Consider the following 19,587-nt stretch of genomic DNA (forward strand, 5'->3'; position numbering starts at 1 on the left):
AAAATTACGTTTCCCCAATCTTCCCAAAGCTCTGGATTCTGATAGAGGGCCATGAGACTTAGACCTGAGTGCAAAAATGGAGGCTTTAGACCCTTCCAGAGCTGAGATCTCAAAGCTCAAAATTTCGACCAGAAAAAAAAAACGACAGTGTTACCCCTTACGTTTTTTTGGGGGGGGCGAAAAATTACGTTTCCCCAATCTTCTCAAAACTCTGGATTTTGATAGAGGGCCATGAGACTTAGACCTGAGTGCAAAAATGGAGGCTCTAGACCCTTCCCGAGCTGAGATATTTATAATGCATAAATCACATCAGGGTTCGAATTACAAAGTGGCTTTCGGGGGAGCCCTATTGTCCGATCCTCCCTGACTGACTTTAACGCTTTTTGGTGCATGTTCGGGCATTTAAAACAATAGTGTGATGCAAAACATGTTCATTGTTTGTGGGTGATGGAAGGAGACACAGGGTTGGCAAATGCTGGAACTCGTGCACTTTTATTTACAAGGCTCTTTTACAGCGCCTGGTCGTGCTCAAATGACATTAACTAAAAATATCAAAAAGGCAACAGAAACAGATGATAATTAATAGGTTACTCTTTCCGCTGGACACAACTTTCTGGATACAGATGTAGTAATCCTCTTCCCGCTGAAAACAGCTTCACTGGATAGGCTACAGTTTACAGACCCACTCTTTCCGCTGGATACAGCTTTCAGAAGTCACTTTCTCTCAGGATACGTGCACGAGCTCCAAGTCTCTCTCTCACACACTAATGTCAGCACGGCCCGCTTATATGCGGTCTTCTCACGCCAAGATTGAAATTTTACTGAAATCACAGACAGGTGTTTGTCATTTGAACTTGACTCACTTGTTCACCGCTCGGCTCCATCCCCTCCCCGCTCTCCCGCTACAGACTTCGCTGAACCACGCCCATTGCATTTATTAGTGGAGACAGATGTTCGGAAACAGAATTGAGTGAATAAACACTGACACATTTTTAATATCATCATTTATTTCAGGAACCTTAATGCACAGAAAATCAAAATATATGCAACACAAAAAAGGGACAGTGTTAGAGCTCCCCATAAATGTCTCAAAGTAGGCTTTCAGGGGAGCCCAGGTCCTTTTCAGGGGAGCCGAGCTCCCCTTAGCTCCCCCGTAATTCGAACACTGGGCCACGTGGCCGATTACCGGGTGGGTCAAGGTGCATAGCTGTCTTCGCCACTGAGTTCTCATGGCTGCGTGTTACATGGCCGTACCAACCGACGGGCCTCCGTAATTGGCGCGATTCCTATCCGCTTCCTGACGTCGATGTTCATGACGTGATCTAGCCTTGTCAGACCGAGTGACCAGCGGAGCATACACATTTCCATGGCATGTAGAAGCTGGCCATGTTTGGCAGTCGCTGGCCAACATTCGGCTCCATACAAGGCTACAGGACGTACAATGGTCTTATAGATCGCATAGCACTCCTGTGACTTGGCGCCACTTTGACCAGGCGGCACTCACACGTGCGCGGACATCTGGGAGGGTGTCACCGTTCACCGAGAGTATTGATCCGAGGTACTTGAAGTGTTGAACTTTCTTTAGATCCATTCCGTCTATGCAAATAGTACCATCAAGATCTCTGTTCAGAAATATGCCAAATGAACGTCCTCGTCGTGCAAACATTTTATCGTCGCCGGCAGGAAAGGAGAAGACTGAAAGTTGACTTCTTCTTATGTCATCAGACCATACTTCAATTAAAAACCACGTCTCCTCATCTCCCCATGTGCTACACGGCTCATTTCTCCTGCCATCTGTTTTTTCGGCTGTTTGGCAACCACCAGAACTTCCTGTAAAAGGTCTGAAAGTCCAAACCATACAGAAACGCTTTCACACTAGAGAAAAAACAGACCTTTGTTCAGTTTGATCCGGATCGAGACTACCTCTTTTCGTTTGGCTCGGACCTTGGTCCGGTGGAGGTTTCACATCTGTAATTTTGACTCGGACCAAACTGAAAAGTCAGAAAGTCCGGACCAAACAAGGTAGGTGTGACAGGGCCCTAAGGCATCAAACCAACAATGAGTTTACAGCCACTCGGTCAGTGCTCAAGATTATGAAACCAACACAAAAGCCCATTCTCATCCCAAAAAAGCGCTTTTGACATTTCCCCTACATCCAACGCACATGGCACCCTTTAGCGTCAATATCTGGACTGCCAATATTTGGTGTGCTGATTGTTCATTGATGTACCAAATGTTCGTGAACCAGCACAGCAGTGAACGGTGATGATGGAAAGTGCTCTGTATTTCTCTCCATTCTCTGTTCCGGTTTGTTCTTAGTGTAATGTTTGCTTGTGGGTGTTCTCAGGGCTTTTAATCCTAAAATAACTTTAGGAATAAAGAAGTAAAACTGAGAAGTTCTTCTTTTTAGCCTCTTTCACTTTTTTCCTTTCCTTCTGCTCTCCTCTTTCTATATCCCACATCCCACACAATGACTGTCTCTCAGCAATGATGTCCATGACAGATAGGACTTGAAAGCTTCGGTAATCTGAAAGAAAAGAAGACGACATCCAGAAGGTGCACGGTGATATGCTTAATGCTAACAGTGGTGAGGGCGGGAGGGTTGTGGGCAGTTTGAGCATGCCTACAGTAGTGCCACGCAGATATATCCTCCCGGTCTAGGAGAATGGATGTGGCTGGAGCGATTTGACAGCTGACCGCAGCTTATGCCTTCTGAGCTAACCCTGCGCTTGGTTATACATAAAGCAATGATATTTTACATTGATCACTTGGCATCCGCTGCACTCATGGTGCATTGTGATCTATAGATGAAGAGTAGACTCGATCTCTTCGTCAAAATCAAGGGCTCGAGGGACTGTCCAAATAAACTTAATTTATTGAACGCACTTCAAAATGACAGTGGGGATTCTCCAAGGGGAAGTTCACAAGTGTGTGTGTATATAAAAGTGTTTTTACTTGTTTTCCGCCCTTATCTCGGTCTCGTTCACTGTGATGTACAGTAGGTCACGGCTTACACCGCATTAATGTCCACTCTTCACTGTAAAAATATATTATTGGTTTAACATTTTTAGAAATGTCAACTGTGAGTTAATACAATGGTGACTAATTTGATCAACAGTATGTTATCTGAACCACATTAATAACCTAATTAGATTTGACAAAAGAAAAAAGTTGGGACTTCCACGAGGGGAAACGGTCAGGGAAGTTTGCGAGTGTCTAAAAGTGTGTCTCATTTGGAGAACCAACCCCTGGTTTCTCTCAGGTCCTCCACCTGATGGCTTGCTTGTGTAAATCTGCATTTTCCAGGCATTGCTGGATTTGGCATCACAGGCTGCCCATACTGCCATGTTTGGCTGGCTTTCTTGGAATATACTGCCGAAAAGGCCAGCGTCCTCTGAATGGGACGAGGTGTTCATCCACTGTAATGTGTGATCCAGGTTTCTACTCGTTTATCCCACACATCTCTGATTGCCACAAGTTTGTCACTCACGTTGACTGGGTCTTTCAGCGAATTCAAAAGCTGAGTGTGTGTTGTGGACTCTTGAGATAGCATATCGTGTCGGACCTGTGATGTTCTTGACCATGGATGCTGGCAGTCTTCCTCCCTCTTGTGGTGGTGTAGATGTCCTATCTTTCGACATCTGTCCCTCCAGGCTTGGTTCCGCTGTGCTTCATCATTATTCTCTGATGAGGAGGTGGATATGGCAGTCTCGCCCTCTGAACTTTTTGGCACTTCAGAAGAAACTTTGACACTTTTCAGATGCGTCCAAACTTTTGGATACGTCCGACTTTCCTCTTCATCATCTTGTTTTTTGTGACCTGTTCCACATCATCTCTAAGCTTCTGTATTGGACTGAGATCTGGTGATTGTGGAGACTGTTTGAGTATACAGAACTCCAGTTTGAGATGATTCGAGCTTTGTGACGTGTTATCCTCCAGGAAGTACCCAGTAGAAGATGGTTCACTGTGGTCATAAAGGGATGGACTTGGTCAGCAACAATACCCAGTTCGAACTCGTTCATCAAAATGAACAAATCTTTTTTCAGGTCATTTCGTACATTTAATTAACCAAATGACTCGTAAAAAGACTTGTTTGATGAACGAGTTCGAACTGGAGAGTCACAGAACAGAGCAAGGCGAGCATTTGTGCTTATAAAACGTACAACTTTGTTATTTATCTTTGAAATGAGCTATCGTTTCGCTTGATAAGACCCTTATTCATCGTCTGGTGTCGTTTGAACAGTTTGCACTGAAACTCTCTTATGGACCTTGAACCGTTCGGTTCCCATTGAAGTCCATTATATGGAGAAAATCCTGGAATGTTTTCATCAAAAACTTTAATTTCTTTTCGACTGAAGAAAGAAAGACATGGACATCTTGGATGACATGGGGGTGAGTAAACTACTCCTTTAAAACTCCGGACTCGAGTCTTCTTCCATCAATCCGCGACACGCTTGGTGACGGTGAACTGCAAGCAAAGTTAAAATTGTATAAAATTAAAAAAGCAAACAAAAACAATCTCTATGATCATAGCTTGTCTAGAGAAAAAATAAATTAGGAAAAAAAGTAAAAAAAAAAAGCAAAGACTGCTTGTGGAGCAAGTGTGGTTTGTTGTTGTGCCAGTTTTTGCTTTGACGGTTGTCGCTGGAGAAGCTGCACTGCAGGACTTTCAAATCATCTGACACAAATAAAACACTAAACAAACAAAAATACATTTGGTCACTAATACCATTTAGTCAAATATACATGTCAACTGTACAGAGAGGCCTCAAACTGAGGCGTAACACACAGTCCAGACCCCGCGCGTCTCTAAGACAGCGAGATGTCGATGTCGTTGCTGATGGTGTCCGGAAGGCTCGAGTCCGTCGCCAGTTTCCCCATGAGTGTGTGTTTAGCGGCGGATGTGGGTTTATTGAGTTTCATGGGTATGAAGGTGTTTGAAGCACAGTGTTCTCTCAGATATTCCCCCCCGTTCTCCTCATAGTCCTGCCGGCTGATCCAGCCCTGGTCTTCCGCAGGGTTCCTGAGGGCCCACTCACGGGCCCCGAACCAGGCGTCCAGAGCCGGCCGGCTCGCCACACACACCTGCTCGACAGATTACTCATGTTAGAAATTACCTCAAACATTTCAAAGTTGATCAATTTCCAATGTATAAAACTCATGTGACTAAATGTTGTTGTTAAATTAGCTTAATTATTAAACAATTAAAGTGGTGTTTCTGGGGGAAAGTGTACTTTTACATTGGTCACATCGGAAGTACTTCTGGAACTTTTAAAAAAATATATCTCTGATAATAAAGTCTACTCTGTGTCTGTAGTTTAAAGGGTTCAGGAACATATATTCACTATTTACAGTGATGTTAGCCCCATTGGTTCATCAAACGCTCTGATATGCGAATCTGCATCCACTGTTACTATTCAATCTTTCTTCATGATAAACACTGTCTCAAAATATCAGACTTTAGTGGGAAAGGGCCTTAATGTGCAACAGAATATTCCATAATGACTTCATTTTCCTCATATGGGGCTATTTCGCGACCCTATGTTGTGTTTTACACTGTTTTGGATGACGTGGGATGATTCAAGCAATGACGCAGACCTGAAAGTGTGACTGGAAGGGTCTGATGGCGAGCAGCTCTCTCTGCACTCTCTCTTTCAGTCCAGGATACTGCAGGTTTCCTCCAGTCAGAAACACATTCTTTACCAGCGCCTCCTGCTGTTCCGGAGGGTACCTACACACACACACACACACCTTTTAATGATTCCCCAAACAACAATGAACTTGAATTACAGAGCTCACAACTAACATACTAGCTGAACTTTCAATGTTTCAGTCATGTCCGGTGTAAACTGAACCATTACAGTGATGTATTAATGTTCGAGAGACTTGCATTATTTACTGAACCACTGTTAATGACAATGTGTGGTTGAAGACATTCACAACCAAGATTTATTATTCATATTCATGAATATGTAAATATGTGCTGCACACGTTCCTCTTAACAACAAAATAAACACTCAACAAAAGCAGCAGAGGTGAGTAACAGCCATTGAGAAAGCGTCTGATCACAGTGATGTGGAAATGTGTGTGTTCATGTTTCCACTCGCGTCTGACCAGAATAAACGAACCGCAGAAGATGAGGAGGGCGGAGCCACAGAGCCCATTACATCACCGCGACCAATGCTTCAAAGACGAGGAGGGCGGAGCCACAGAGCCCATTACATCATCACCACAGACCAATGCTTTGAAGACAAGGACGGCGGAGCCACAAAGCTCATTACATCATCACCACAGGCCAATGCTTCGAAGACGAGGAGGGTGGAGCCACAGAGCCCATTACATCATCACCGTGACCAATGCTTCGAAGACGAGAAGGGCGGAGCCACAGAGCCCATTACATCACCGCGACCAATGCTTCAAAGATGAGGAGGGCGGAGCCACAGAGCCCATTACATCATCACCACAGACCAATGCTTCGAAGACAAGGAGGGCGGAGCCACAAAGCTCATAACATCATCACCACAGGCCAATGCTTCGAAGACGAGGAGGGTGGAGCCACAGAGCCCATTACATCACCGCGACCAATGCTTCGAAGACGAGAAGGGCGGAGCCACAGAGCCCATTACATCATCACCACAGGCCAATGCTTCGAAGACGAGGAGGGTGGAGCCACAGAGCCCATTACATCATCACCGTGACCAATGCTTCGAAGACGAGAAGGGCGGAGCCACAGAGCCCATTACATCACCGCGACCAATGCTTCAAAGATGAGGAGGGCGGAGCCACAGAGCCCATTACATCATCACCACAGACCAATGCTTCGAAGACAAGGAGGGCGGAGCCACAAAGCTCATAACATCATCACCACAGGCCAATGCTTCGAAGACGAGGAGGGTGGAGCCACAGAGCCCATTACATCACCGCGACCAATGCTTCGAAGACGAGGAGGGTGGAGCCACAGAGCCCATTACATCACCGTGACCAATGCTTCGAAGACGAGAAGGGCGGAGCCACAGAGCCTATTACATCACCGCGACCAATGCTTCAAAGATGAGGAGGGCGGAGCCACAGAGCCCATTACATCACCACCACAGACCAATGCTTCGAAGACAAGGAGGGCGGAGCCACAAAGCTCATTACATCATCACCACAGGCCAATGCTTCGAAGACGAGGAGGGTGGAGCCACAGAGCCCATTACATCATCACCGCGACCAATGAATCGAAGATGAGGAGGGGAGAGCCCCAGAGCCCATTACATCACCACGACCAATGCTTCAAAGACGAGGAGGGCGGAGCCACAGAGCACATTACCTCATCACCGCGACCAATGCTTCGAAGGCTTAGGGCAACTTTTTATTTTATTTATTTATTTATTTGTTTTATTTGAGCTGTAACCATTCAGCTCAAAAGGAGAGGGCCGAAGCAACAGAGCTTATTAGTGCCCCCCCCCCCCCCCCCCAACAAATATCTGGTCCTGATTAAACAACAAAGCGACAACAAGAATCTGGTCATGGTAAAAGTACCCCTACTGACAAAACATTTCTTCGTCTCTATACTTTGCAAAGATCTTTTGTTTATATTTGTATTTAAAAAGATTAATATTTGAACTTCTTTTTATAACTATCTCCAAATTATTCCATAATTGTACCCCCTTGACTGTAAGGCTAAAACTTTTCAAAGTTGTACAATGTTTCTGCGTCCTAAAGTTTAATTTCAACACGTAATTCATAACAACCAGTACGTTCATGGAACCTTTTTTGTATTTGGCTTGGTAATAATTTGTGCCTTGCTTTGAATAACATCTGTACTGATTGGAACTCAACAATGTCATAAAACTTCATGATCTTAGATTTTAAAAATATTAATTTTAAAAACATTTTCAGAAAACAACCTCCAACAAGCATTGTTTGGCCAGATTTTGTTTGAAATTTCCAGATCCAATATCCTCAATATCCACTTCATGTGGGGTTTGTCAACAACAAACGCTGAGGTGCCACTGTAGTAGTTTCCTGCGCGTGAACGTCACGGCAGCGAACAACACAAAGCACCTCACTCTTACTGTAACGCAACACTTACTGTAACATGTAAATGCGCGTAACTAGTGTAAATCAAGCTAGTGCTCAAGCTAGAGATGACACATTAGCGGACCGGAGGGAACAATAATATGGAGCTTTTTCCAGAAAACTTCTCGCACAAAATAAATTCAAGCAGTTTCGAGGGCATTATTTGTTTGTTTTCAAAAACTTTCCAGGGCCTTGAGGGGTTTTTTTTCAGATTCACAAGCTTTCAAGGACACGTGGGAACCCTGGAATGTGTATAATATATTGTTATTACAACAGACAGTACATGTAACGTGTAACAGACACAGTAAGATAAAGTGTTAGCTGTGTGAGTGTGCTCACTGTTCCAGGACGAACTGCAGCGTCTCCATCAGGCCCATCTGCTCCTCTCCGACCAGCGCCGGCTGGAACAGGATCTCCGGCGCGCGCAGCCGCTCGGTGCCCACAAACAGCTGGTGATACTCTGCCACGCTGAACAGCGGCTTCCGGACAACAGGAGACAGAGTCATCAAGACCAGAGCACACAACAAATCTGGCTGTCCATGAACTCTGACAGACGCCCGTTACACTATTTTAAAGTGTCATTCTCACAGTTAAAAACTGAGTAATATTAAGCAACTACATGCACTTACTATATAAGGGTAGGGTTAGGGTTAGTTGCATGTAATTATGCATCACTGACTGTCATTCCTATTAGGGCTGGGTATTGAGACAAGTTTCACAATTCGATTCGATTTCGATTCACAAGCTTGCAATTCGATTCGATTTCGATTTCGATTACGATTCGATTCGATTCAATATCGATTATTTTGGATATCAGTTACAATAAATGGCAATTTTTCTCAAGGGAATCAAATCTCTTAACTAATGCTATAAACTGTGGGAGTCTAGTTGTAGCCTACTAGGCTTCATTAGCCTAGAAGGTAATAATGAATGAATCACTTAAATTACACTTTTATTTATTTTTATAATAAGAAGATTATATGAAATATAAACATTTAAATGGTGGCTGTCATAAAAACAGATTTATTCAAATATGCATTAAATATTGAAGAACATTAAGATTATAATGCATATGTAATATGGTGTATGTATTTAGCAAAATGCTCCTCTCTGGAGTTATTTTTTCTAGCTGACTAACGAGTTTATGTGTGTTTTCTGAGGTAAATATTTATGACGATGCTGTTTAACTGACGTCTTTCCACGGTTGAAACGCTGATTGAGCGAATCAATGTGACATGATCCGGATTTCGATAAGTTGTACTCTATCTTTAACACACTTTCAGATGCTCATTCATGTTTATTTGGCGCTGTGACTGGTATTATTAAGCCGGAAGAGAGATCAGCGCTGCTGCTTCTCCAGAGCGATCTCACGCCACAGCGCCTAAACGCTATTTATGTTTTTGAATTTCTATAGAAAATGGACATAATTTGGAAATTGAGACTTTGTTTCATATCAATAGTAACAAAGGACAAAGATTATTGCGATTTTTTTGGATGCGCGCAGCCGCGATACAATGTCCCATTCATTCAAATGACACAGGATGACTAATCGATTCTTGAGACTTAAGAATCGATATCGGTTTGTAAAAATGAGAATCGATTAATATCGAGAAATCGATATTTATTACCCAGCCCTAAATCCTATGGTGAGCACATGTGTATAACAGACACTGACTGGTTTCCTCCAGATCACCTGGTTGGCACTGGTTTTGCTGGGCTCCTGGGTCTCCTCGCTCAGGTCCGTCTCGATGTCGTTCCCCTCATCAGCGGGCGGCTCCACCTCTGCCGTCGGACTCGGCATCTGCTCGAGCGCAGGGGACAGGTTCAGATCTCAAAGTTTAATTCCTCACACAGTTTCTGATGCTTTTGTGTTACTTCTTTTTTTTGCACAGACAAAAACATATTCACTAAACATGATTATGACCCGCCGTCACTCTGCCAGAAACACTGATAAATGTGTTCCTCGTGTCACGGCCGCTTTAAACACACCTCGGGCTTGATGAGCCGCTGCTGCTCCACACTCATGCTGAGCTTCTGGATGTAGGACTGAAGCTCCTCGGCCGAGTCCATGTTCAGCTCCACCAGACTCCTGTGAAACAGCTCCAGTGCCCCGTCCTCCAGCAGCTCCTGCGGCACAGCACAGTCAGAGTGTGTGTGTGTGTGTGTGTGTGTGTTAGGGCTGTCAATCTTCCTCTATAATACTATTCGAATTCCATTCCTTATTTTATGTAATATTCGGATGTCAATGCCACTATATATACTGTATATATATATATATATATATATATATATATACTGTATATGAAGAGTTCAGATGCAAAAGCCTCTAAGTGCCATTTGAAATTTTCTTCTAAAATGATCATTTTTATCAAGCTTGTATATTTAAGTTCAGTAATTTCACTTAAATGGCAATGAAGATTACCTATTAATTGTCATTTAAGTGAAATTACTAAACTTAAATATACAAGCTTGATAAAAATTCATTTTAGAAGAAAATTTCAAATGGCATTTAGAGGCTTTTGCATCTGAACTCTTCATATATATATATATATATATAAATGGATCATCAATGCCACTATAGCCTGTGGTTGTTGTTATACGTTCGGCCCACTAGAGGGACATCTAACATTTCAACAATAAACATTTAGGGGCTGTTTACACCTGGCCACTTCATGCGTTTTCTCAGATCGATAGCTCTGATTTATCAAAACGATTTCATTTACACTTGGTCACATAAATGTGTTTTTGCAAAACGGATATAAATCCGATCTTCAATTCCCGCGTTATATACAGATGTAATGAAGTGCACGTCACCGAAAACAACAGATATGAGCTGCATTTTATTGATCATCGGCTAATTTCAAAATCAGCAAAGACGATGATAAGAGAGAGCGGCAACAGCCCTGGTAAGATCATTACATTTCTTTACTTTTATTGAAGATGTTAGTGTAGCGTCTGCGACTTACTTTCACTTTGATTTGCGATAGATTGCGGCGCGTTGGCTTGATGAATAGGGGCTCAGATCTGAGGTGATGTGATCGTTATATCGCGTCGGAAGTTCCGGGAGTCTCCTGCTTATTGATAGTGTATCCTGATGGGCGCAAATTAGTTAAAATCTCCCGGAATCCGCGCATAACATACATAGCGCGCGGCGGGTGCATGGCAGAGAGGGAGTGAATGAGACCTTGCGAATGTGCCACGCGAAAGCTAGTCCTGCGCTCTCCTATTGTTAATAAGAAAGCGATAAGGGCCGATTACACTTCGGAAGTATATATATATATATATATATATATTTAAATATAAAAGCAATATTCGAATAGTAACTTCAGCATTCGAATAGAAATTTTTAGTTTTTGCCATCCCTAGTGTGAAACATCTCCAGTGACCCGTTCTCCAGCAGCTCCTGCCGCAGACTGATCTCATGAAGTAGCGTGTGTATGACACAACAATTCGTATTTCCATTTTTGCCGTGCTATCAACACACATAATCGCTTTTCAGCGTGTTTATGAACGCCGTTGACTTAACGTTATTACTGTATATATAAATATATGACTTACCTCAACCCCGTCCCTAAACCTACCCGTCACTGGGGTTAATGGCATTTATGAGTCTTCCCCTATACCATCCTAGGAAAAAATAGATAGCTCCCCAGATGTAGATCTACATTTTGCTTCATTTCGCTCAGAGATTTGACGGCGTGTACAGACACGCGGAATCACTCGGATATTAATGGCGTAGACATTCACGCGGATAGCTCAAAATGCGTATAGATAACACACCACTTGACTTGAAAGTGACGTGTATGTTTACGCAAAAGTCATGATAGCACAGTCAGAGTGTGTGTGTGTGTGTGTGTGTGTACCTGCACCGACAGCAGTGTGTCCAACCGCCTCTGGTCCTCCTGCAGCTTCTCTTCTCTGCGTCGGCTGTTGATCTCCTGCAGTCTGCGGAGCTGTTGAGCTCTCCTCTCGTTCCGCTCCTCCGCGCTCACACACACACCCGCTGTCCTCCCGGAAAACGGCAGCTGCACGCGGTGGACCTCCCGCTCGTAAAACTCAGGACTGCGCCAGTTATCCAGCTCTGCCACACAGATTATGAACGCGTTAATGCGGACAAACTCGCGGTTGACTCAAACCCCAGAGATTCATTGTAATGTTGCGTTCACACTAGGGGTGCACGATATATCGAATCAATATCGTTATCGCGATATCACGTTGCTCGATATCCATATCGAAAGTGTCGCGATATTTATGCAATATTTTGTTTATGATGCGTCTGGTCCGCCATGCACCGTTGCATTTCCCCCCGACTCATTTCCTGATTCTCCTTCTCCATAAACAATATTAAATCAAGAGAGGTTTAACTTTTCATGCTACAGATTTCCCACAGTGATCAGAAAGAACAGGAGAGACACTTTGTTTTTCTCAATATAAAGTTGCTACTTGCTCTAAAGCTAACCGCCGTCACTCTCTCACTTCTCCCTTGCTCTCCAACCACACAGTCCCACACACACACACTTGCCCCGGCTCGACGCGCACACCAGCGCACAAGTATAACATCAGGCCACGGTCCACCTGGCAACTTCATGCGTTTTCACTGATCGGATAGCTCTGATTTATCAAAATACGATCTTCAATTCCCGCGCTATATGCAGATTTAATGGAGTGCACGTCACCGAAAGCAACAGTTATGAGGTGCGTTTTATGATCATCAGGTAAAATAAGATCAGTTCGTTTATTTACTTTTAATGAAGATAACTGTGAAAAGCGTCTGCGACTTACTTTCACTTTGATTTGCGATAGTTTGCGCGTTGGCTTGATGAAAAGGAAATGTTCAGCAGCTGCTCATCTGCGTGATGCGTGTTGCAGTCGCGCGCCCCGTCATATCTGGCCATAACTTGACAAGCCTATAATGTTCTCATTTTTAGCGTTTTTGGAAGGAGTACATTTTACATATGTGGTTTATTCAGTAACGAGATGCATTTACATTTGTCCAGTTTCAAATGAAATGCGGCCCAGACCACCTCCTAAAGTGGTTTGAGCGATTAGATTCAAATACGTCACGAATGCGTTTCACAGGGCATTTACACCTGGTCTTTTCACGATCAGATAGCTATCCGGTCAAAGAAAACGCATATAGTGGCGTTTATGTTGCATAGTGTGTTCTGTAGACTTTCTATTTATTTATTATCTTTTACACTGTAGTGTACACAACTATTATGTCCTGTTCTGTAGACAAATTATTTAGGCCTATTTATTAATGCTGTACCAGTCCAATATGACTGTCAGTTGAAATAAATCTTATGTTGTAAGAAAACTTGATTTATTTATTAATCTTTTTGATGCGTTTTCCAATAACTTTTGTGGTTTTACATCCGTTTAAAAATATCGAAATTAATATCGATATCGCAATATTCATTATCGATATCGCAATATCACATTTTTGTCAATATCGTGCACCCCTAGTTCACACCGGACGTGAATAGCGCGTCAGGCGCGAATGATTTCAATGTTAAGTCAAAAAGTCCTGCGGCGCGAATGAGGCGTAGAGCAGAATACACCTAATTTGTGCGTCAAGTTCACACGAATGGCGCGAATTGAGCGTCTGGCGCGTTAAGATTTTAAGCGCCATTTTCGCAGCATGCGCAAAAACTCACCAAATTTAGCACGCATGTCAGGACTGGTGAAAAATTCGTATTTTGTGGGTTTCGCGGATGGGCGGGGCAAAATGGCTCTCTAGCGCCACCTAGAAAATTGGAAAAAATGAACCCCTCGTCCACGTTCAAACTACATGCACGGAATTTGGTGGGGACGTGTATCATATCAAGACGCACAAAAAAGCCTCAAGAACCCATACCCTAAACTCGACAGGAAGTCCGCCATTTTGAATTTGGTGGCCATTTTGGGACGATTTACACACTCCGTACTTTAACGAACTCCTCCTAGGGATTTAGTCGGATCGACTTCAAATTTCTGCTGTGCCTTCTAAAGGCATTGACGATGTAAAGTTGTGCTATCTGCGCATTTTCGTTGATGGGCGTGTCCGTGGCGTCGATGATTCGCCATGAAACAGGAAGTTGTAGTAACTTGACTGTAAATGCCCAGATCTGCACGAAATTTAACATGTTTGACAAGAGTCCTGCCCTGAACAAATCTACATGCCGATATTTACCCACAGTCATAGCGCCACCTCCTGGCAACAGGAAGTGACCTTTAACGAAGCAGGGTAGCAAATGCACATCCGCACTGGCTGAGCTGCAGAATATGCAACACGGCCGCCTCAGACCCCAACGTGCTACAGGTGCGAGGGCCCGCCCATCGCTGCTTGCAGCTTTAATTTTAAAATGTATTTTATTCATAAAATAAACAACAGCAACAAAAAATATAACATTATAACACAAGTATTCCTCCGCCCAGCAACAACGCATCACAAACAGCAGAAACACTAATGTAATGCGCTCACAGGTGTGTGTGTGTGTGTGTGTGTGTGTGCTCACCCTGCTGGTAGTCGGGGGCGGTGTAGCAGTGCCGGTGCAGGAGCTCCTCCATGCGGCTCAGTGTGAGCGAGGGCTGGTGCGACGGGTACTTCAGCTGCAGGAGTCTCTGGAGGTACGAGGCGGCCTGACCTCCGCCCAGATTCACACGCCTGCAGTTCGCAGAGTCCAGCCTGCGGATATTTTCATATTCTATCTGTAATTACTATTAAATATATATATATACTATAAGTATTTTACTATGTTGCTTTGCTGGCCGTAAATGTAGAGAATCCACGATAAATCCCAAACACTGACTCGCAGAGCCGAGATGAGCACTGCTAACTATTCGAGAGCAAACTGATTTTGAGACGTAGGCTAATATTAGTTGTCAAGGGAGAGCGGTTTAAAGGGATACTCCACTTTTTTTGGAAAAAGGCTGATTTTACAACTCCCCCAGAGTTAAACAGTTGAGTTTTACCGTTTTCGAATCCATTCAGCTGATTTTCGGATATTTAGAAGAATATCAGTAACCAGACAGTTTCTGGACTCATTGACTTCCATAGTAGGAAAAAAATATATACTATGGAAGTCAATGAGACCAGAAACTGTCTGGTTACTGATATTCTTCTAAATATCCGAAAATCAGCTGAATGGATTTGAAAACGGTAAAACTGAACTGTTTAACTCTGGGGGAGTTGTAAAATGAGCCTATTTCCAAAAAAAGTGGAGTATCCCTTTAACAACAGAAACCCAAAGTGCTGTCAGAAACTTGGCTTAGCACACAGTTATCTGTGTCTCTGTCGCTTGACCATGAGAATATTACCGTTTTTGTTAACATGAGACACTACGATCCCGATATATGCTGACGCGAGTGTGCCGCGGTACCTGCCGTTGATGACGGGCAGCACGTGCGAGCAGTGATGGCCCGAGGACAGCACCAGGCCTGTGGAGGGCAGATCGGCCGCGGCGCTGTTCCAGTAGAGGCTGAAGAGGCTGTCCACGCCGTACGCCACCCGCGGCACGCCGTAGCCCTCGAACAGCAGCTCTGACATCATCTGTCTGCAGTGCAGCGGGTTACAGGCCGGCTCCGTCACCACCACTGGGTGATCCACACGGCCCTGAGCAAAGGGGAGACGAAGAGACACACTGAAGGAAAACCCAACACATAATGCTTAAATTAAAGTGTGTGAAAATAAACTTAAAACGTATTTTTTTTGCCAAGAAAGCATCGCTACAGCTTCTGAAAGTGAACAGCAGTGTGTTACTGTAGCATAAGCAGTGTTATTAACATCAGTGTGAACCACAGGCTTGGGGTTATCCTACAGAAATGTGAAAATAAAACTCTGCTTAGTTTTCACTGTATGAAGTAAACACTGATTGGCTAGTTCATATTCTCCTGCGGGAGACACCGGATCCTCCTGTGAACGCTCTGACAGGCCGAGCCATACAGAACATGTGTTCACACTAGGAACGAACCAAACCTTTGTTCAGTTTGATCCGGACTGAGACTATCTCTTTGTTTTCATAGGACCACATTTCATCTGTTTGGTTCGGACCGTGGTCCGCGAGAGCTTTCACTCCCCTTCATTTGATTGTACAGGATCTGAACTGAAAAATTATTACAGCATTACCGCCAGCAGCACCAACTGTACTCGAGGCCGGACCTGACAAAGGCGAAGCGAACTCCGAGAGTGTGTCTGAACATTAGTAAATTGGTACATACTACATAGTTATATATAATTATTATATAATTATAGTATTTCATGGAAGTTTGATAATTGGACAACAATAAATAAAAACAACAGATAAATTCTTACCACTGAATTAGCAGACTGTGATTTGAAGTTTAATATTTATATTATTTTATATTGTGTTTATATTTTGTAGTTAGTTTGTATTTATAATTAATATATGTATGTTTTTTGTGTTAGTCCATTTTTTTGCACTGTCAGTTTTGTTTTTGAATATAGGGTTGGAAATGAATGTTTTTTTTTTCCATTTTTATCCAATTATTCGGAAATATTATCGACAGATTAATCAATTATTAAAGTAATCGTTAGTTGCAGCAAATTCGCCAATGAACGTCCTCGAGGGTCTCTTTTCATTGGACCAAATTCATCCTCTACATCTGATTGTCCAGATCAGTAACGCATGAGACAGTTCGGATCTGTAAATCAGATGTATTTGATAGGATTAAATTCTTGGTTTTACATTTAAAATGGTTTCTGAGTCTGGCGGTCACGTTTTGGTATGGGTTTTGTTTCATGTCTTTTATTTTAAAGTTTAGGCTGGTCATAGTTCCTGTTTGTCTTGTGATTCCCGTTAGTGTGTTATATTCTCATTGGTTCATTGTTTGCTTGTTCGTCTGTGTATAAATATAAATAAATATGAGTCCAGCTCAGCTCTCTGGAACTACTGTTGTGGAGTGTTGTGTTCATGGCAAGTTTGTTCACATTTATTTGACTAAAGCTGGACTGTTTTCACTGCATCTCGACTCAGTGGAGCTCATTACACTGGCAGAACATGTGGATGTTTTTTATCTTTTAACTATGGGTAGTCATCTCTGTTTGTTTAATGTTTTACTTTAGAAAATGGTCATCATGTGTGTTTTATTGTTAACAAATTGATCAGAGCCGTATTAGCATAACTAGTACTCTCACTGCATGGATTTAATTAAAGGAAATGCACAAACTAAGGCAACTTTTCAGTTCAAATTGTTTAGGTTTTTTTCTCCAAAACTAAAAGTCTTTGAAGAGTTCAGATGCAAAAGCCTCTAAATGCCGTTTGAAATTTTCTTCTAAAATGACCATTTTTATCAAGCTTGTAAATTTAAGTTCAGTAATTTCACTTAAATGACAATTAATAGGTAATCTTCATTGCCATTTAAGTGAAAATACTGAACTTAAATATACAAGCTTGATAAAAATGATCATTCTAGAAGAAAATTTCAAATGGCACTTAGAGGCTTTTGCATCTGAACTCTTCTTATCTTATTATGCTTAAAGTTGCATTAATGGATGAAAAGACAGACGTTATCTTAGGGATGACAGGTTTTAAAAATGTGTGACATTTGTTAACTGTAAGTAGCCTATTTATTTGACACAATTTGTCTATAACAGAGTTGACAGGTTTTTCTGTACATTGATTTTCAGAATTAATATATTTTAAATCTTACAATTTTAAGATCAGTAGCAGATATTAAAAATGTTGAATTTAAAGTGTATTCTATGAAAATAAAGTTTAACAGAAGAAAAACAACCCTGTTTTTTGTTTTCTTATCTCTATTACTGGAGTGAGTCGCATGTGAAACAGTGAACTGATAGCCCAGTCAATCTAACTGATTGTCCTGCTAATAGTGTGTGTTTGTGTGTGTGTGTAGAGCTCTCACCGATACACACCTGTGTGTTTATCCCGAGGTGCATGAAGATGTAATCGAAGATGAGCTCCTGGATGTCAAAGTTCACCACCGCGTCGCGGTCAAACGCGCTCTTGAGGCTCCAGCGCAGAGGCTCGACGCTCGCGATGTCGTTCCCAACGTGCGCGTCACTGCGCGCGGCTCCTCTGACGCGTGCCGCTGCCGCCCTGAACACGAGCCGCGGCGAATCGCATCGCGCTGGACCCAAGCTCGCCCAGCCCGCGCGACACTGGAACGAGCCGTTATCCACCACTACCGGCGCCGGACAGGGCTCGAGGCACTCCCGCTCCAGCGCGAATACGGGGTCCGGCGTGCACTTATAATCCTCAAAAGTGTAAACAGTGCGGTTATTATTCATGTTGAACACAGTAAAAGACAACACACACGGGCAGTCAACCCGCTCTTCTTCGTCACCAGTGACGGCTGTTTGTTTTGTGTTCTCTGCTCACTACTGACACCTGGCGTTCGCGGACACTCAGAGAGGTCATTATTTATATCACATTTTAAAACTACATTTACAGTAAAGTAACACCAAAGTAATTAATTGCAGGTTTAATGTAGCCATTGTTTCTAGTTTAATGTGATATAATCATCTTACTATCCGAAGAATAACACTTGTGATGAGCACACTTCATAACCATTGGAACTGACCACCATTGAGGTCCCTCATTCACTTTTCTGAGTGTATGAATGTTGAGAAATAATTAACTTAATATATTAACTTTAATTTGGGCCTGCCGCAGATCGCTATGATGACCGGTCCCAGCGCGATCAGCCTACAGTAGGAGATGAGGTGCAAGTAGGCCTAGCTAAACTAACGGCTGTTTTACAATAGAAGTAATCCGTTTGCAAAGACTATCAATCAAAGCTCAGCTTTGGGAAGGGGAGATTGACAGATCAATATAAAGAGAGGAAGAAAGAGGATGGAGATAGAGCGGATGAGTATTGCATAAATGCCTGGAATGAGAATAACTTTATTACAATGGAGTCATGTAGGCCTAACCATACAACTTACTGTGTTCTTTGCCAAAGACTGTGAAAACTAAAGTCAATTTAACAACACAAGCACATATTAAATAAATTATTATTGATAAATAGCCTATAGTGTTAGTATACACTGTTAGTATAACTGCGCTCGTGTGTGTTTGTGTAACTTATCTTTCAGCCAGCAGGTGGCGACACGTGACTGTCTTTATGAGTGAGCAATTTATCTATTAACAGATTATTTCAAAAACTTTGATTAATTTAGGAAAGAATAAGTAGAAGAGGAGGTATTTCGTTCCCCAGAGGAGATAATTGTGTTGTTCAGAATCAGATCATTGCTGGAAAACACAAACCAACCAACGGCCCAATATTGCCTGTGTTCAGATCATCTGCTGAAGCATCGTTAGTCTTCCTGGAGCAGAACTACACACACTTCTGGAAGCTGCGGTGTCTCCTCATGTCAGTACACTCTCACATCAGGAACAACACACAGAAGACACACACCAGCCAGCCCGTGCCACACACACACATGCACAAAGATAGATCTGTTCTATGACAGGGATGCCAGCTTATACTGATTGATGTACAGATAATTTAAACCCCTTAACTGTCACCGTCCCGGTACCGGGACGCCTAACTTTACTTCAC

General features: G+C 42.9%; 1 protein-coding gene across 1 annotated transcript; it reads right to left on the reverse strand.

Annotated features, from left to right (window-relative positions):
- Window positions 1–2,108: 2,108 nt before the first annotated feature.
- On the reverse strand, window positions 2,109–18,391 carry actr5 (actin related protein 5). Its single transcript, XM_039665807.2, has 9 exons — window positions 17,939–18,391; window positions 15,426–15,658; window positions 14,562–14,731; window positions 11,928–12,145; window positions 10,054–10,191; window positions 9,758–9,865; window positions 8,404–8,543; window positions 5,599–5,731; window positions 2,109–5,085 (listed from the first exon to the last, which is right to left on the reverse strand). Exons 1-9 carry the CDS (start codon window positions 18,311–18,313, stop codon window positions 4,810–4,812), a joined length of 1,791 nt encoding a protein of 596 aa, XP_039521741.2. The 5' UTR covers window positions 18,314–18,391; the 3' UTR covers window positions 2,109–4,809.
- Between the last annotated feature and the right edge of the window lie 1,196 nt (window positions 18,392–19,587).

This window comes from Pimephales promelas, chromosome 7 (genome assembly GCF_988280905.1).
Source record: "Pimephales promelas chromosome 7, fPimPro1.hap1.1, whole genome shotgun sequence".
Lineage (NCBI taxonomy): Eukaryota > Metazoa > Chordata > Actinopteri > Cypriniformes > Leuciscidae > Pimephales > Pimephales promelas.